The sequence below is a fragment of the Delphinus delphis genome, chromosome 13, assembly GCF_949987515.2.
Source record: "Delphinus delphis chromosome 13, mDelDel1.2, whole genome shotgun sequence".
In the NCBI taxonomy this organism is placed as follows: Eukaryota; Metazoa; Chordata; class Mammalia; order Artiodactyla; family Delphinidae; genus Delphinus; species Delphinus delphis.
Window position 1 is genome coordinate 25,091,789 of NC_082695.1, and position 18,844 is coordinate 25,110,632.

The 18,844-nt window shown below is 56.1% G+C and overlaps 2 protein-coding genes across 6 annotated transcripts in view; one reads left to right on the forward strand and one right to left on the reverse strand.

Moving 5' to 3' along the window:
* Positions 1–1,337, forward strand: part of UPB1 (beta-ureidopropionase 1) — a 32,568-nt gene extending 31,231 nt beyond the window's left edge. Inside the window, exon 10 of the mRNA XM_060028439.1 lies at positions 638–1,337. Coding sequence (XP_059884422.1) covers positions 638–742 — 105 coding nt within the window. The 3' untranslated portion in view covers positions 743–1,337. The remainder of the gene's footprint in view (positions 1–637) is intronic.
* Positions 1,338–6,365: 5,028 nt separating this feature from the next.
* On the reverse strand, positions 6,366–18,623 carry GUCD1 (guanylyl cyclase domain containing 1). Of its 5 annotated transcripts, none has more exons than XM_060028448.2 (6): positions 18,456–18,623; positions 14,062–14,146; positions 13,047–13,212; positions 11,778–11,869; positions 9,660–9,772; positions 6,366–8,982 (listed from the first exon to the last, which is right to left on the reverse strand). In XM_060028448.2, the coding sequence occupies exons 1-6, from the start codon at positions 18,496–18,498 to the stop codon at positions 8,891–8,893; spliced, it is 591 nt and encodes a 196-aa protein (XP_059884431.1). In that variant the 5' UTR covers positions 18,499–18,623; the 3' UTR covers positions 6,366–8,890. The 5 variants fall into 5 exon arrangements, with proteins under 5 accessions (XP_059884431.1, XP_059884430.1, XP_059884427.1 ...); XM_060028447.1 differs by having other exon boundaries at positions 6,366–8,985; XM_060028444.2 differs by having other exon boundaries at positions 9,660–9,901.
* Between the last annotated feature and the right edge of the window lie 221 nt (positions 18,624–18,844).

The following is an 18,844-nucleotide window of genomic DNA, read 5'->3' on the forward strand; positions in this document are numbered from 1 at the left end:
CGGAATGCAGATGTCTGCATGGTGCAGGTTGAGGGCTCCGCTTCTGCTCTTGTTTCTCCTGTCCCCAGCTCCAGGTGCACAGCAGGCCCCTGGGGAAATTCTGTAGAGCAAAGGAAGGCACGCTGGTTCAGCTGGGACCCTGGGCAGAGGATCTCATGGCTGGGGACTGTGGTATTCAAAAGAGAAATCGGCTTTTTTCTTCGGATTGTAGTGAGCAAATATTTTATAGAAAATTTAGAAGATAAGGAAAAATACAGAGAAGGGAGAAAAAACTCATCTCTAGTCCTCCAACCCAGAGATAGATCATAGCTAACATTTTGGCATATTTCTTTCCAGTCCTATTTTATGGACTATGCCTATTTTAACATAATTGGGATCATAATGTCCATATAATTTTGTGGTGTTCCCTTCTGTTTCTCAATGTAATGTGAACATTTTCCTTCACTATAAAAAAAAATTGTTTTTAAACACTTTACCAGCTGCATAGTGTTCGACATGTAGATGGCCCCCTATTTAATTATTCCCCTACGTTAGACATTAAGGTATGTATGTATGTATTTATTCATTGCTGTTACAAATGATGCTGGTATGGATACTTTCATGGCTAAATTAGTCTTATTTCTATTGTTTTCTTTAGGATAGGTCCCAAGAAATGGAATTCACTGTGTTGAAAAGCATGAACATCTTGTCGAGAACAGGGAAGAATCTGACATCTTACCCTACGTGCAAGCTGATGAGTTAGCTGACCTCAGTTTCATGGATGCTCCGCAAAGATACAACACTCCTGGATCAGAGACAAAGGACTTCGTTATAACAATAGCAGCAGCCAGAGGACCAGCATTTTCTTGCAGGAGTTCCCTGAGCCCCAATTCCCACAAGACAACACAAAGAGGGCCAAGTGACTCCTACACACACAGTGAGTTGCATGAAGGAGAGAAAGGGAAAAAGAGAGATGAGAGCTTAGAGAATTTGACTCTTTTATACTGGATGGTAAAGTATGTCTGCTCCTTGTTCTAAAGACAGACGCTGCCCCTCTCTACCAAGGTCGCAAGAACACTTGTGCTTTGCTCTGGAGGGAGAACTATATCTTACAAGGCTGTTGGCTCGGCAGACATCCTTGAAAAATAGTCTGGGACAAAGGCATTCATGGCTTTAGCTCGCAAGTCATGCAAAAATTCGAGAAATGTGAGAGACCCACAACGATAACTTCCAAAAACGTCCACCCCTCATTTCTACACCATCTTGACTTCTGGCAACATCCCCATGAGTGTACCACGCCAACAGTTGCTCTCATTAATCTGATCAACAGAAGCTGGACTAAATCAATTCAGTTTGTCTCTTGGCATTTAATTAATTTCACCCACAGCACTTCAAGGAGCAGAATGAGTCCCACCTGCAGTATTAACCTCAATCCCACCTCCCCCACCCGCCCCCCACCCCTGGGTCCTCGACCCAACAGGCTGGACAAATCCCATAAACCATCAAGGTCTATCTTAGAAAAAGTCAAATGGCTTTCTCAAATACTGACCTCTCCACTTAACCTAGGTCATTAATCCAAGAATGGCAGGATGTATTAGGTATTGCCCAGTCGTCGCTCTGGCCCACAAGGAAGAAGCCTAGGCAAGTTTATCATTCGTACCCACTCTGGCCAGTAAGTTGACACTGACCTGAATGACTTCCAGGGCCAAGGTGGTATCACTGGTCACTTTAGCTGCAGTCAGGGACAAATTGTGCATCACTGTTTCTAATCAATGACTACCATCACAAGGATAACTACCCACAGAGTCCACCTAAATAATGGGTCAGTTATTGGTCCAGCAAGCTCCCCAGGGTAACTCAGGATAGCCTCATTTCAGTGAGGTCTCCACAATTGTCTGTGGGCTACCCAACCTACTGGTGGTATTTGTTTAAACACTTGAAGGGGGAATTCCCTGGCGGTCCAGTGGTTAGGACTCTGCGCACTCAATGCCTAGTGCCAGGTTCGATCCCTGGTCAGGGAACTAAGATCCTGCAAGCCACGGCGCAGTCAAAAAAAAAAAAAAACCAAACCAAAACAAAACAAATAAACACTTGAAGGTCTGTTATAACCACCATAAAGATGCAAGACACTGTTCAGGGAGGTTGGTGAGTTCATGCACGGCGTCCACACAAGTACAGTCATCAGGGCACACATGGTGCCCCTAGAAAGAAAGTGTTATTTACAAGTGTTGGGGTCCCCCAAGAGGGACCTCCATCCGTCAAGACAGAGGTTGATAATGCCTCTAGTGTGGCCTCCTGGCCAGCTGGTAGGCCTTTGGGTTCCCAGTTGAGTTTGAATAATTGAGTCTGATCCTCGTGTTTGGAAGGACTGCCTGAGGGCAGTCATCCAATCTATTCTGTTTGCCCATGCCGCCAGCTGGGTGGCATTCTTCTTCCCCACAGGGTGACTGAGTGCGTTCTATGGGAATGGGGGTTGGGAAGGCATCTGGTGGTACTGCAGGAGTTTTTCCTGGAAGATACAGGAGCCAACCACATCCCCTGCATTTCCAATGGACTTCTGGTGAGGTTAACAGGAATCACACTGTAGTCAAAACCATCTGGTCAGGAAGAGGGCAAACCCTGTTACATTTAAGGTGCTTGCAGAAGTTTGGGAGAACTGCACCAGGGCATATTTTTGGAAGGCTCCAGAGGCAATTATGAAAGGCAAAGATCATTCGTGATTAATGCCTCTCTCTACCTATCTCCTGGGATCTAAGGTGTTTCCTACCTAGGGGCCAGAGTTGCTGCTCCCCCTCCAAAATCAGCATAGCTAAACTCCAGTAGCTAAAATGTCACCTGTTAAATTTTTTTCCCCAGTTTTCTCCTTCTCAGACCAAAACCTTTTGTTTGGAAGGGTCAGGTGCAAGAAGAAAAGGACATTTTTATAAAATGCAGAGAGACCCAATATATTCCCCACTTTGTCCCGCATGGGCCGCCGTAGGGGTTCTCCTCGAGCAATGTCCTCACCCAAGTGGTTGCGGTCCTTGTGATCTAAGACCATGCCAGTCCATCAAGAGAATCAAAGTGGCTGAACCAGAATCAAGTTTGAATCCCTAGGCCCCCTTTTGGCTTGGCTTTCACCTAGAAAATGTGCCAACCAGGCCAGCCCAGAGCTGCTCTCAGGGGAAAGAAAGAAGCAAGGTGTCCAGGAATAGTCAAGTCTGAATCCCCAAATTTCAAAATAGGTCCTTATGACCTTCTTACCACTTTCATCCAGATGTCCCCAGGAAGTGGGGGACAGGTGCGTTCAATGGCCAAAATGCTTTACAAAAGTGTGTGGAGCAGGAGGCAGTGAGGGAAGTAGAGCCAGAAACCTTTTTGTGTTGATTTTTGAGGAGGCATTCCAGTGTTGAATGCTTCCAGAGGCCTGTGGTTGGATGGCAGGGAGTGTGGAGGGTCCACAGCATATCTTGACTTCTGCTCATTGTTGATGATGCTTTTGTGATGAAAGGTACACCTTGTCAGACTGCAAATGGCCCCAAAAGCCAAAAACACCACACAGATTAGTTTCAAGGGCCACAACGGTGTGCCCAGAGTTGGCTGATTGGAACGGAACAGCAACTCCATAACCCTAAAAAGTGTCAACCGTGATGAGTCACCATGAATAGCCCCGAGAGCAGGTGGGAGGTACGATGGAGTCGGAGGTGTGCCGCCCGGGCAAGGTGGGCAAGGTGACCTCCTTCCCTGCAAGAGAAATGGGCCAGCCCTTGGCAGGAATCACAACTCCAGCATGCAGTGGTGGCCTCCACATCAGAAACCATTTTTCCTTTGTGCCAGGTCCAAGGTGGTGGGTGTGTTGGCATACCCAGCCCAGTGATGAATCCAGGTGGCAGTCAGGTGGCCCAGGGGTGCAATCACCAGCCTTATCCCAGTTGGTCGCATCAGAGAACAGGCTTGGGCATCCACATGAGTGATCTAGACAGTTTGAAGTTTGCGGGGTGGCAGACCCAACAACAGCCCAAGAGCCAGTAAAAACACATCAGGCTTTACCAAGTGGAGGACTGGCCTAGTGCATGAGAATGGCCTGGGATTCTCGCACTGAGCAGAGGACTCACATCCATTTCTGGTTCTGGGCCGTGCTGCTGAGGGTAAACAGCAGAGCAGCCAGTGGACACCACTGGATTTCAGCTTAGTTGACCCATTGGTGAATAAGACCCAGGCATTTGGGGGAACTTGAGGTCACCATAGAGCCAATGGCTTTGCTTTGGTAGAGGGAGTTGGGGATGTAAGTTCCCCCTGGAGGATCAGCTGCCAGTTTTTTCAGGTAAAGCTGAGGTGTCCCTCGGGCCAGGGGAAATCCATGATGTGGGTCCCTGGATACTGCAGCTGGGGCAGGTTGGACGGAGGTGAGTCAGAGGAGAACAGGATCTGTGGTCCTCCAGAGTGTTGGGGCCACACGCCAGGCTCCCTACCTGGAGACAGGACCCCCGGGACAAGTGCAGCCCAGCTCTGGCTCCAGAACCCAGAGTTCACTTCCTGGTTCTTCTGGCACGGCTCACTCCTGCAGGGCCACTGGTCTGCTTCTGACCGTGACCTGGACCAAGGGTTGGGAAAGCAGCAATGATGGGTTTGGGTCAAGCTCTGTCCATAACTCTTTGAACAATGACCTCGGGCCAGTCACTCCCCTCTCTGGGCTGCAGTCTCCCCACTGGACTAGACCAGTGGTTACCCAAGGATGGGCATGTTTCACAGAATACCAGTGTTCCACAGAAACAAACTCTGTGGCAAAGCAGTTTGGGGAAACCCTAAATGAATGGGGTCACCCTGCCGCAGGATTATAGAGTCTTTTCTGCACATCCTAAATCTCTGCGGGGGGGCTGCAGCATGCAGTATTTGCCAAGCTGATCTGACCAGGGCACCCCGTCATATAGGACTTCTCACCATTAGTATTCTGAAGGGCGTGGCTCAGGAAACGCTAGAGAGGATTGTCTCCGGAACGTTCCTAGCTCTGGTCTATGGGACCTCTAGTGATCCTTGCCTCCTGGTGTTCACGCTTGCTCTCATGCTCTCGTGCTCTTGTTCTCTCCCTCCCTCCTTCCCTCCCTCCCTCTTATTACCTCCTGTCATGTCATGAGGATGCCCAGGCAGCCTGTGACCAGCAGCCCTATGAGTGAGCTTGGAAGCAGATGCTTCAGCCCCAGTCCAGCCTTGAGGCAATTGCAGCCCTGCCCAACAGCTTGAGAGACCCTCATGTAACCCCATGAGCGACCCTGGGCAAAAGGCGCCAGCTTACCTGCACCCAAACCTCTGCTTTGGTCTGGCCCCTTGGCTCCCAGTGGGGCCCTTCCCAGGAGTCCTCAGCCTGTCCCCCCCCATGCCCCCCGTCCACATGCTCTGGGCAACGTACTCCACCCAGGACTCACCATGCCCCGCCCCCCCTTTGGTCCCTCCTGCTTCAATGCCTCCCTCATTCTGTCATTTTCCTCCCATAATTGTATTCAGGGGCCACTCAGAGGCCCCAAACCAATCTCTCCCATGCCTGTCCCGACCCATGATATGTCCATTCAGGATGGGCTCCTTCTCCCCGAATGGTCAGGGCTCATGCTCAAGTGCAGAGGGGTGCGCTCCCTGCCAGGGCTCACATGCTATTGGCTACACTCATAGGAGACCTGCCCTGCTGCCTGGCACACTAGCTGGGCACACTGACCTCAGGTGGTCAGCTCCCTGACTGAAGCTGTGTCCAGAGGGCTGTTCTCCAGTTTACAGACCTCTGTCTCCACAATGTGGGGCTTGGGGAGGGGCTGAGCAGCAGTCAGCCAGCATGAGAGCACCGGCCGGAGACCAGGACCTACAGGCTCCGGCTCCATCAGCTCTCTGTAGGACCTGGGGCAGGTCTGAGGATGCCAGATAAGGCAGGATTTCCAAACACTTCCTTTTTCTGTAGATTTTTTTTTTAACATATTTATTTATTTGTTTATTTATTTATGGCTGCGTTGGGTCTTGGTTGCTGCACGCGGGCTTTCTCTAGTTGCGGCGAGCGAGGGCTGCTCCTTGTTGCGGTGCACAGGCTTCTCATTGCGGTGGCTTCTCTTGTTGAGGAGCACGGGCTCTAGGCACGCGGGCTCAGTAGTTGTGGTGCACAGGCTTAGTTGCTCCGCAGTATGTGGGATCCTCCTGGACCAGGGATCGAACCCATCTCCCCTGCATTGGCAGGCGGATTCTTAACCACTGTGCCACCAGGGAAGTCCTTTTCTGTAGATTCTTATCAAGCAAAATGCCAGGAGTCCAGTAGCCAGCAGATAAGGCTTCAGGGTGCAGGGAAGGCTGTAGTCCTGCCCTCTGCACCCCCCATGCCCTCCTGTGGGCCCCACTGTCCCCCCACTCCTCCCCCGCCCTCCCAGGTCCTCCTCCTGCCCACAGCTATGCATCATCCAGGCCCTCTCCAAGACCCATAGTCAAAGTCGAGCTGAGCTCCAAGACTCTTCCACCTCCAGCTCCGCTTGTGTGTGCCTCCACAGGCACTGGAAGGGATGCAAGTCTGAGAAGCAGGAAGCTATTCCAGTCCCAGCTAAACCCGCTGTGGCAGGTTGAATGTTCAGGTTCCCATGCACTGGTGCTGAGAACCCGGGGAGAAGACAGGAATCACTCATTTCGCAGTGAGGATAATGTTTACTGAGAATGGCTCATTACAAACAAAATATATGTATAAAATCTCTGTAATGCAAAAGATCCCTTTTGTCCCCAGGTGGCTGGAGTGAACAGAGCCAACTGTCCAGCGTGGCCCCCTGTGTGTGGCCAGGGGGTTGTGGTGCCACGTGCTGTAGGCAGAGTTCCTGATGTCTGGGCTCTATCTCCAGCCCCATTTTCATGATTTGTGCGAGAATACGACACAATGAGGTTTGTGTCCTGCCTCCATGACCCTCCCCAGGCAGGTGGCACCACCCCAGGGGCAGGTGGCTCTTGTGAATCTTCCAGACAGGTGACCTCTAACCTGTGCTTGCCCTGAGAAGCCCTCCTCCAAGCCCAGGGATTGAGTGTCTCTGATGGACAGAGGTGCCGTGACCGCTCTTTGTGGAGGCTGCTCTCTGTGCCAGCCTCACTCACAGGGAGCCATCCTGAAAGCTTCACTTCCTCTGTTTCCCTTGACACATATGTCCTCACCAGTGTTACCTGGACCCCTCCTGAGCACACCCAAACCCAAAGCCACCTGGGCGTGGGACAGCGCTCCCTGGGATCTTGGGCCACCCAGCATTAAGGCAACGGACACGAGGCCAGTCTGCAGGCAGCACTAGTCTCTGAAACCCAGGGTGGCTGCCCAGCCAACAACGCCTCCCTCTTGGTCAAGGCCGTCTGGTGTTGAGAAACAATGTGGTTAGGTGGTCTGACAGCCCTTGTCAGCAGAGCCCACCCCTGCCCCTCAGAGTAGCCATGGCTCCATGGGGGCAGACGTGGAGCATGGCCATGGTCGGCAGTCTGAGGGAGGGGCAGCAGCTGCCCCACATCATGCCTCAGGCACCGGAAGACAGAGATGCAGGGTGCTGCAGCGGTGTGGCTGTTGGGGCATCCCTTCCCCCTAGCCAGAGGCAACCCGAGGCATGGGTGTCCCCAGCCCTTTTGGGAATGATCCATTGTCCTTATTTTTCAGGTGCAGAGCCAGGTTCAAGACCCAGCTCCACCACTCTCCCGGGCCAGATTCTGTCCGTATGGTGAGAGGCCCCTTTGAAAGAGAACTTGGGCTGGCTTACCTGTCCTGTGAAGAGAGGTGTCAGTGGTTCCAAAGTACCTACAATCTCACTATTATTGTCTTACTTGAGGTTGAGTCTCACCCCCATAAAGTGAAAACTTAAATCTCAAAAACACCACCCTCCCCCTCTCAAAAAAAAAAAAAGAAAAAGAAAACAGCTCTAGTCCATGCTATGGTGCCGTGCTGTGTGATCCTGGGTAGGTAACACCCCTCCTGTCAGATAGAAGAGACCCAAAGTTCTGTGCAAAAGGTCCTGATGTGAACACCAGGGCGGGTGGTGGAGGGTCACAGTACCCCACACACACCCAGCCACTGATCAGCCACGCAGGCCCAGGGCCCCAGCAACCAACCCTGCGAAACTTGGGGTTCCCCGCCCTCAGACACAAGCCCCGTTGCCTGCCTAGTCAGGAAGCCTCGTGGGTGTGAGCATCTTTGGGGACCAGGCAGCTATTCCTGGCCCTCGGGGTCAGGCATTGTGAGCACTGCTGGCCAGCAGGAGCCAGGGTCCCACCTGCAGCCCAGGTTTCCACCCCAAGGAGATGGAGTACCTGGAGGGCCGCAGGGGCCTCAGAGTCATTTCTGCCTGAGGTCCAGCCTTCCCCAGGGGCCAGAAGCCTTGCAATCAGCTGCAGGAACTGGTCCCACTGGGAGGTGGGAGGGGGCGGCAGCATCCACCAAAGGCCCAGGGGGGTCTGCAGTACTTCCAGGTCCCTGCAAGGCTGGAGCAGTCCCAGCCCCGGGGCCCAGGCCAGCTACACAGTCTCCAAACAGACAAGCAACATCTCTCTTCAGGGCTCATTCACCAGGTCTGTGCGGAGATGGGCTCAGGCTTCTCCCTCTGCCCTGGGTCTGGCTCACAGGCAACAGGGCACCCGTAGGGGTGGATGTCCCCTGAGCACAGCTGGAGTCAGCCTCAGGGTCCTGGGGGAGGCTCCACCCAGATGCTCTGGGGACGACCCAGCAACCAGCAGGAGTGCAGGGTAAGTGGCATGACGGCTCAGCGCTGGTGGATTAAGCACGTGGGACTCAGCCTCCTAGAACTCCCTGGTGTTTGGTCACATGAGCCGGAGCCACAGTTCCACATCTGAGCCCTGGCAGCCCCAGACCTGGGCCAGGGCCTCCTGAGTGGGCCCAGCTGGGGCAGGGCAGGGTGGGGTCCAAGGGCCTGGGCACACCAGGCTCCTGCTGTCAGCTGTCCAAGTAGACAAAGAGGATGTCCTCGTCCGTGCCGTAGCTGGTTCTGGCCTCCTCGAAGTTACTGATGCTGGTGCTGCACATTCCTGCTGGGGCACGAGGGGCAGAGCAGGGTCAGCTGGTGAGGCGAGCACCTGCCTGACTAGCGCCCAGGGAAGCCACATCCCACATGCCTGGCTGCCCCTCCCTGCTCAGGAAGCCCTCCTTGCCTATTGCAGCCTGTGTGAGCTTGTTCTCTGACCTTTCCCCAGTTCAGCAGATGGAGAAAGTGAGGCCCAGAGAGGGGAAGAAACACGCGCGAGGTCGCACGGGACAAGTCTGTGTGAGTCAGGATGGTCCTTCCCCATCCCCAGGCCCATGGGAGCCCTGGGGGGTTCTGGAGCCAGGGCTGGGGCCGGGGCTGGGCAGACTTTCCTTTCTGACAAGTGTGCTGGCTATCCTCGGAGGGCTGGCCTGGGGGAGATGGAAACTGCGGCCTGTGCAGCTGAGACAGCAGGGTGGGCCCCGGGAGGTGGCAGGGGGCTGGCGCAGTGGGAGGGAGAGAGGGCTGGCCTGTGATGACGGGGGTATGGAGTCTGGCACAGCCCCAAGTTGTGGCTGGTTTCCTGCATGGCCAGAGGGGTGGCAAGGATGAGGGAGTCCAGGGGGAGGAGGGGCTCTGGGGAGAAGGCACTGAGGTAGGTCTTGGCCACACCAGGTTGAATGGGAGGAGACGTGGGGGCCAGGGGCCGCCCTGCCCACTGTTGCCGCCTGCCACACTTACGGTCAGCATAGGCCGGGTTGTTGTAGAAGATGCAGCCAGTGGCCCGGTTGTAGCCGCGCAGCACGATGAAATGGCCCTGGTAGTCGGGGGTGCGGCAAAAGCAGCGGTGGCCACTGGGGGCAAAGCAGCAGTACTTGACGGGGCTGGAGCAGAGGTCGCAGTGCAGCACCCCTGAGTTCACCAGCACGATGGCCACGTGGCCCTGTGCCAGGTGGGCCTGGATGTCCTGCACGCTCACTGTGCTGTGGGCAGGAGGAGGGTCAGCTGGCGCCGCTGGGGCCCATTCCCCGTCTCTCAAGTGGACCCCCACTTGGACCCGTCCTGTCCTGTGTCACAAAGCTTGGGGACATGGCTCGTGTCTGCCCTGAGATCCTTGCAGGTGGGAATGTCCTGCTTTGTTACGGTGGCCCAGGCTCAGATGGGGGCCAAGCATGGGACCAGGGTTGGAGGGCTCTGAGCGTGCCCAGGACAAGCTGGACCCATCAGGCCCTTCACAGGGTGACAGTTCAGCTCCAGACAGACCCCCATCAAGGGCCACTGGCGCAGCACCCCACCTCTTGACCTGGTTAGTGAGTTCTTTTGTACAAGCACCCCCTGCCTTGGTCTTTTACCCTAAATGATGCGTGATTAATGTAAACTGTTGGTTTAATTTGCTTCCCAAAATCTGAGTCAAGCACGCCTTCACCAGTTTCAAAACCAAGTGTTTCTCTGAAAGGGTTATTTTTCTTTTTCTCTAAGGCTCCTCGTGGCAGAAGGGGCTGCCCAGGAAGGACTGGTCAGCAGCACGTTGAGGGGAACCCTCAGTTCAGCCAGCTGCTCCAGACTCTTAGGCACAGCCCCCCTCCAATGCCCCCAGAAGGAAGCAAGTCCAAGTAAGACCCAGAGGGGAGAAGGGCTGCAAGGGTCCTCTGTGCCTGGGGCCCCACCATCTTCACGGGGGGGACGTTCACCCACTCTGGGCCCTCCATCCTTACAAGCTCCTCAGGAGCACACATTAGCACCTCATGGCCTGGCCCAACTCCAGCCACGCTGAGTCACAGGACCGTCTGGTCTGTTGCCTTGGCCCAGGGAAATAGGCCCTTTTTCCATTTGGTCTCTGAAATGAAACAGCTGGCTGAGTTGCCAACGGTATGTACCAGAGTGGGATTTCAGCTACCGGGAAAAGCAGGGGCTGGGCTGGAAGGAAAAGGGCAGACTCCATGGGACCCCGGGGGTGCAAGTCCCAGGTTCGAGTCACAGCACGGCTGAGTTGGGGTGGCCACGGTGGCTCACACTGTTTTTCCCATCAGTTTCCTCACCTGTGGGACGGGGACAGCCCCAGCTCTCCACTCAACAAGGAAGCACCTGTCAAGTGCCACTAAGCACACATCGGCTGCCTCTCCCTCCAACACGTGCTCACGGGGCCCGAGGATGTGTGGAGACATTTTCCCTGTTTCTCAGTGGGCTTTCGTGTGCCTAGGTTATGTTACAATGAAAACAGAAATCTGGGGGGAATGGGAGACCCAAGGGAGGTCTGGGGGACCCAGCCCAGGTCTGAGCCAGCAGGCCTGGGCGCATTACCTACAGGGAGCCCAGGGAAAGAAATGGTTCGCATCTGGCCAAGTCGCTTGTGGGGTCTCCTGAGTCCTGCCCCCACGTATAGATTGAGAAGCGGGATCCACATAAGGTCGAGCAGCCCGTGGGGAGATCTGGCAGCCAGGCCTCCCTAGACAGTGACCCTGGGCTGTCCCTGTCACCCTCCATCACCGTGCCAGCATGCTCCCCAGGCTGTCACCCCTTTATTAGGGTCCCTGTGTTCTGTCCCATGCCACTGTTCTGTGAGCAGCCCGAGGGCTGGCTGGAGTCTGTCTTGCTCACCTGTTCCTTCATCCCCCACTCAGGATCTACCCCAGGCCAGAGTTTTGTGTATAGTAGGTCATGTAGCCCCACTTGTCCCTATTTTATGGATGGAAAAACTAAGGCCTGGGGAGGGGGGGCAAGTCAGTCAGTGCCCAGGGCCAGCTGGGTAGGAAACCCCAGTTCTGCCTGACTCCCCAGCCTTTCCTGAGGCCTCCCCACAACCTGCAAGTCTGTGGGTGAGCAGGTGCACAAGGAAGGGCAGGGGTGGGGTGGACTCACCACTTCTCCACCAGCACCTTGCAGGCCTTCGCTTGTGCGAACAGCTGGTTCACCCGGGTCTCCTCTGTGTCGAAGTGCTTCCTGTAGAAGGACTGAAGAGAGAAGGGCAGTTGGAGAGGCCACTGCCCTCACCCCACTTGGATGAAGTAAACAGCACCTTCTGGAGTTAGCAGAGGAGCCCAGCCTGCAGGGGGACAGCACAGGCAGCATGCCTGGGTGGAAGGCTGTCTGTCCCAAGCGGGCAGGGCGGCTGGCCGGGAGTGCAGGACCACACAGAGAATGAGGAGGATGCTCAGGCGATGGGTGGGCAGCAGGCTCAGGCTGGCACCCTGAGGAAGGTTAGCCGCCCCGGGCTTGTGTACCCTGATGGGCAGGAGTCTGGAGTAAATGAGCAAACGGGCCGGCTGAGGCCCCTGGATATCTAGCCACCACTCGGCTCAGCCAGTATATGTTAGCAAGGAACAATCTCTGTTTGGTGCAGGGGTCTTAAGGGGGCCAGAGCCCCTGTGAGGGAGGCAGAAAATACCCTGCTCTTAGGCCCTTTCCTCTGCCTCGCGGCCACGCTGACCAAGCCAGATCTGTCAGCCTTCTTCCCCTGGCCTAGAAGGTTCAAAGGAGAGTTAGGTTGACGAGCACTGGCCACCGTGCGACAACCCTCTTGCCAGCGAGGCCAGTAGCGACTCTGCTCTGCCAAAGTTTGGAGCATGGGCCGCGATCCACCCTGCAGGAGGCAGGTGAGACCAGCTCCAGCTGTGCAGGGTGGGAAAATGCACTGGGGTATGGGAAAGGCTATGCTGGCATTCTTTTTAAAAAGAAAAATAAAAGAAATGAAAGACAGTATATTGTTTTTTCTTCCAGAACACCAATGACCCAACTTGGAGCCAGCTGTCCCCATGAGAAGGAAGAAAATCGGTGAGTGATGGTAGAGGAGGACAGTGTGTGCTCTGAGGCCTGGCCCGGCTCATGCTGGGACACAAGGAAGGACACAGGAAGGTCACCCGGACGCTCCTCTGTGCATCGTCAGGTGCTGTCGAAGGCAGGCGGCGGGTGTCTGTGGTGGGGGCGTCAGGAGGGACCCGGCTCACCACTGGGGTCCTCTGAGCAGCTGGACCCAAGGTGATCTGGTCCGACAGCTCACAAGTTCTGCCCTTAGCACGTCTGCCTTGGTTCCCTGGTCTCTGAACACCGGGTGCTCACGTGGGTGTCCAGGTCTGGACCACACCCTCTTCTGATCACCACATCTGGTGAAGGCCAGTGGCTGGCGCTCACCTGGTTCTTGTAGCCCTTGTCCACGCCCAGGGTCTGGGTGCAGAAGCGATGCCTCACGCCAAAGTGGCGCATCAGGTAGGCCAGGTCGATGGTCCAGATGCTCCTGGTCAGTCGCAGCTCCTGCAGGGCACTTTCGAATTCACTGTCGTCCAGCTGGCCCAAGTAGCTGTGGGCAGATGGGCTGCTGAGGTCAGGGAAGCTGGTCCGGGTCACCCTCTACCCGAGGGCCTGCCAGCCACTGTCTGAGTTCCTGTGCCCCCATAAGGCTCTGTCCTTTGTCATGAACTCCTACGTCCTGCCCACACACTGCCAGGCACAACCCGAGGCTGCTGGGGGCACTGCACCGGCCACGGAGTCCAGGGCCTGGATTCTGCGTCTGACCTCTCTTGCTGGCTGTGACTTTGGTCAAGTCTTGCCATCCTCTCTGGCCTCGCCAGCTTCATCTCTAGGACCATCTAAGTGCTTGGACCACATCAGTGGTTTTCTAAGTTTTAGGTACAGAATCCTTTTCTTGAACCCTATCTTGCCTGGAATTCCAGGAGGTAAAATGGGTAAGGGAGAGGCTGCCCTGGCGTTCTAGGCTGCTGCCTGAAAACTCTGTGACAAGGAGATGGCTATGGTCCCTCCGTGCCCCAGTGGTCAAGGTTCTTGTGATATTCACACAGCCTCAGCTCAGCGGTCAGCTCCCTAGTGACTCAGTCTCCCAAGAGTCCAAGGCCAAGAGTGGGGAGGACACCACATCTCAATCATGGGGTCACTCTGTGGGCCAGGCCCGGGCACCTGGGACTTCCTGGCCATTCCAGAGCCCTGGCATTCTCAGGACGCAGACCTGGAAGGCCTGGTCCACCATTGCTTGCTTTTGCAGGTGGGATGGAGCCTGGATGGAAGCTGGGCCTCCCACAAGCCCCAACAGAGGAGAGCCACATGGACGATGAATCCCACCCAGGTCTCTCCCTGTGTGCCACCCCGAAGAGCAGGTGCTGTGGACTGGGAGGGCTAAGGCCTGCCCACTCACCGCAGCACCATCCTGGAGCAGGCCAGGCCGCAGTCCCAGTGGTAGAGCTGCTGGATAATGGGCACGGGCAGCTGCACAAAGTCCCCTGCAGGGAAACACACGGAGGTCACAGACCCTGGTGTAGGGCCCACCACTGCCACTCCCACCATAATCAGCTGCTGCCCAGATCCTGCAGGAGCCATTCAGGGACCAGTGCACTGCCTTACAAAAGGCTCCCTGATCCATTCTCCTCACCATGGCAGTGATCTCCCCAAAATGCCGGTCAGAGAAGGCCAGCCCTACACAAAACCCTCCAGTGGGCTAGCTCCCATACCTCCCCAGGACAAGGCCTTCATGGCTGCTGCTCCAGCACCCTCTGCTTCCTCGCCTCCCCGCATCCTCACCAGCTAACTCCTGTCCACGGACGTCACTTCTCCATGACGACCCCTGTTGTGCCTGGCCCCCCACTCCATGCATTCCCAGCCCCACAGGCCCCTCTCCAGAGCCCTCTCTGTGGTGGGTGCTCCAAGGAGGCAGGGACAGGGTGGCAGCCGGGAGGCACTCAGCAGATATTCATGTCTGAATTCCTGAGGCCCCTGACTCCACAGCCCCCAGGGCTACAAGGAGGGGACGGTCACGTGTCTGCATGTGGAAAGCTACTCTGGGTGGAGCAGAAAGGGCCCGACCTAGGCATTCTGGCATTCCAGCCCTGGCTCTGCCACTGGCCGGCTGTGGGCTAGGCCACTGACTCCCTCATGCTGGACAGAGTCTGGCCATCTCTAAAGTAGGGACTTTGGTCTGATTCAGTTGTTCAATCAACAAATAATTCCCAAGAGCCTAGTAAGTGCCTGGCATGTGAACCAGAGATGGTCGTGAGTGACACAGACAGGTCCCTGCCCTGGTGGACAGCAAAAACAAGCAGCGTAGGAGAAAAACAAGGGGCCAGGATAGGGGAAGTAGGGGGGTGTGCCTTAGAGAGGAGAGCCAGGGAGCACCAGGCAGGGCTGGGGCAGGCAAGCGGGCACGCGGCCTGCAGGACCCTCCTGCCCTGGGATCCTGTGAATCTGGACAGAGCTTAGAGTCTAAAGAACTGGAAGGATTTCTCTCCGGCTGTGAGCACTCTGTTCATTTAGGACGGCCTTTCAGCCCATGTGGTTTCCCTGCCTCAGGGGTCTCCGGGGGACTCTCCTGAACCCACGACTGGTCTGTGCAGAGCTGCCCTGGCCTCCTCCGCGTGCACCAACCAGGAGGGCCACCCATGAATCCTGGAGTCTGTCCTGGCCTTTCACCTGCTGGTCTTGTCCAGGCAGCCTCTTGCCTGGAGTGGGTCCCAAGCTCCTACTCCCCATGTCTAAACACTCCCCGGTCTCAAGGCCTGGCTCAGATGCCAGCACTTTTGGGGCCTTCCCTGATGCCAGGCTGGCCGTGCCCCTTCCCTAATCTGCACTCTACCGGGCCAGAGTTCATGCTTTGGCTCACAGGAGGAGACGCTCGCATGGAGCTCATCTGTGCCCTGCTGGGCTGTCATGCATTCCCAGGAGGCAGGGACCCGTGACTGCTCCTTTGCTGCACTGTACTGTCCTCTCTCCTCCTATGCCTCACCTGCGGGGCCCTTGGAAGGCAGGATGGCACGGGTGAGTGCAGGCCACCAGCTGGGTGAGTCACATGGCCTCTCGGTGCCCGCTCCTTTCTCACAGACCCCAGCCCGCAGGGTGCTGTGGGCACTTGGGGCAAGAATGTGTGCGAAGCCCTTCACAGGCGCTGCCGTGAGTCCTGATCTCCATCCAGCTGGGGCGTGGCACACTTAGACCAGGCAGGCTCAGGCTTTGCTCCCTCCTTCTGGCTCTAAAAGGAACCCAGGCCATGACTAGAGGCCTTCTAATATTCCCTCCATCCACTGCCATGGATTCAACCCCCAGGGCTCCATCCTGCCTGACTTCTGCCTGTCCTCTGCCCCAATTTCTACCCCCAGCCCCTCTCCTGTTTCTGTACACAGCATCTGGAGGGATCCCTTCCAGTCTCCCATTGCTCTTAGAATAACGTTCTTATCTCTTACTAAGGCCTGTAGGGCCCACCTCACTCGCTTCACCTTGGCCCTCACCCCAAGACCTTTATATGTGCAGCTCTGGAACTCTCTTACCCTCAGTACTCAAGTCTTCCCCTTTTTGTCATTCAGGTCCCAGCTCAAAGTCTCCTCCCATGAGAGGCGTTTTCTGACTGTACCTTTGGGAGAAGGGGCTCTTCTTCACAGTATTTCCCTGTTTCCTTCACAGTACTTAGCAAAAGTAACAAAAACAAGAAAAATAAAATAAAGCTATCCTGTCTCCCCACTAGGCTGTAAGCTTCCTAAGGGCAGAGAATGTGCTAATCTTGTTCACTGTTATTCCCAGTGCCTAATATCTGATGCTTAGTAGTAAATCAAACCTTTGCTGGAAAAAAAAACGAACTTATTAAGCATCACTGTGTGCCAGGCTCGGGGGACATTACAGGTAACTGAGACCAAGCCCTGCCCTCCAGGTGTTCACATCCTAAAGTAATCCCCCAACGGGCTGAGTGGAGGGAGAAGCCTATGCAGTGTGCTGTCCCCTTGTGGTGGGTGCCTCCCTCTTCAAGAACTCCTCACTGTGGCTTTAAACTGCCTTTTTGTTTTTCTCTACATGGGCTGTTTATTCCCCAGCCTTTGCTCTTGCATATCCCTTAGTCCGAAAGGTGGTCTCCCATCCAAATGCTGTGGTCTCTTTCCCTCCCTGAGGCCCTTTATATGTAGGATTGGAGGTGGTGTGTAACTTCCCCACTGGACAGACTGGGAATTCCTCAGTGGCAGGCAGACAACATTTGCCTCCTCCCAACCCTCAGACCACAGCAGGCACACACACATGCTTGAATCGCGAATGAAAGGAGTTTTTTTCAAAAAGACCTTATCCTTCGAGATACCCAGGCCCACGTGTCACAATACTCCCCTTTCCCCCAGGCTTCCAGACTGTGCCCCTCTGTTCACAGCTCCCTCCTTGCTCTGTGGCCTGGGCTCTGACACTGGCTAGCTGGGCCATCTTTGGCCAGGCTCTGACTCTTCCTGTGCCTCCCCTATGCCTAAGCTGTAAACGTCGCAGGGGTCGGCGGCTCTCTAGGGCCCTCGGGAACTCTGCTGCCCCTTCTCTTCTTGCCCTGATCTCTAACTCTTTTATCCTTACCCCACCCCCAATGTGGCTAAACGTCCCCCACATGGCCATCCCGAATCCTGGCACAAGCAGGTCAGCCAAGAGGGACCCAGAGATACTCCTGTGGGGGGTGATAAGAGTAGGCGAGGCCTTCCAAGCCCAAAGCTGCTGCCAGATGTTGATGCCTGGAGCCAAGGGACTGTCCCACCTGAGAGCTAGGGTCTGCCTGGAAGGTGCTGGCCTGGCTTCAGTTGGCAGCTGTTGCCAAGGAAGGAAGATAGTTCACTGGCCCTGAATACTTAACCCCTCTCGGCCTCAGTCTGCTCATCTGCAAAAGTGCAAATAACATTGGTAACCGACTTTGTCATTATGAGCATTAACGAGGCTCTGCATGTAAACAACTTAGCACAGTGCCTGCCCACAGAAAGCTCCCTGTAAACGTGAGTCACTACACCACAGAGGCTCAGGAAAGGCAAGTGTCTGATCCAAGATCACAGAGTTAGGTAATTGGAGGAGTAGGCAGGCAAATCCCAGGGTAGCCCCGGGCCCTACTCCTTGCTGCAATCACAGTGTCCCACTAATGCCTTAGGGTTGGGGTCTCCTGTGCTCCTGACCTCTCCAGTGTGTTGGCACTTCACTTTAGAGTTTACCAGCCCTTTCTCTTTCTCATCAACCCTGTGCCTTAAGCAGAGCAGGAATCACTGCTTTCCCCCTCCCCCACTTAGAAAAGCAAACTGAGGCCCGCCGCACTGAACGGGTCAGTCTGTGTTTCCGCCCCAAAGGAACTCAGGCCACCTGGGGCAGAGGAACTAGAGAGTGAAGAACTGTAGCAAGACAAAACGCTGAGTCTGGAAGGCCAGGGGAAGGCCCTCCCCCATTGCTCTGTACTCCCAGCCAGTTCCCAGCCCTTCTAGGCCTTAACTACCCGAGGGGACAGGATCTTCCAAGCCCCAGGAGGACTTTTCGCTTCTGGGGAAGGTGCCGCTCCTGACTTTCAACGGGGACCCTCCCACCATGATCGCAATCAGAGCTGCCTGGGGTCCCAGCCCAGGAAGTATCAGGAAACCCAAACTAACCGGGGCTGGCGGTGGGGTGGCCAAGGCGGAGTGCACACCTGGCCAGGTTTCGCTCAAAGCTCTACAGCCCGGGCCGCGGCGGCCGTCGGCCCAAGGTCGCGCGGCCGGACCCTGCCCCGCGCTAGGGCGGGGTCCCCCCCTGTTCCCCGGAGTGAGAGCTGAGCCCTCGAGGAGCACTGACCGGGTTCGAGCGGCGGCCCCGCTGCCTCCGCCTCCGTCCTCATGACGCGGGCGGCGGGGGGCTCCCATGGCCCCGGCCCGGAGCCGGCTGCAGCTTCGGCTTTGACTGGGGCTGGAGCGGGACCCGTGCGCTCCGGGTTCCTGGGCAGCCACCGCCAGCACCAGCGCGCTGGGGTGAAGGGGAGGCAGCGGCTGGGCCACCCCAAGCCCCGCCCTGGCCCTTCCAGGCCGCGGCCCGCCCCGCCCCGACTCCTACGCCTCCAGGCCCCAGGGCTCGGGATCTCAGCTCGTCCGGTCGCTAGCGGTCCCGGCTCCCGGGAGCCCCGCCCCTGGCCTCCCGGGCCTCGCACCCCTTCCCCGCCCGGCTCCCCGGAAGCTCCGCCCAGGCCC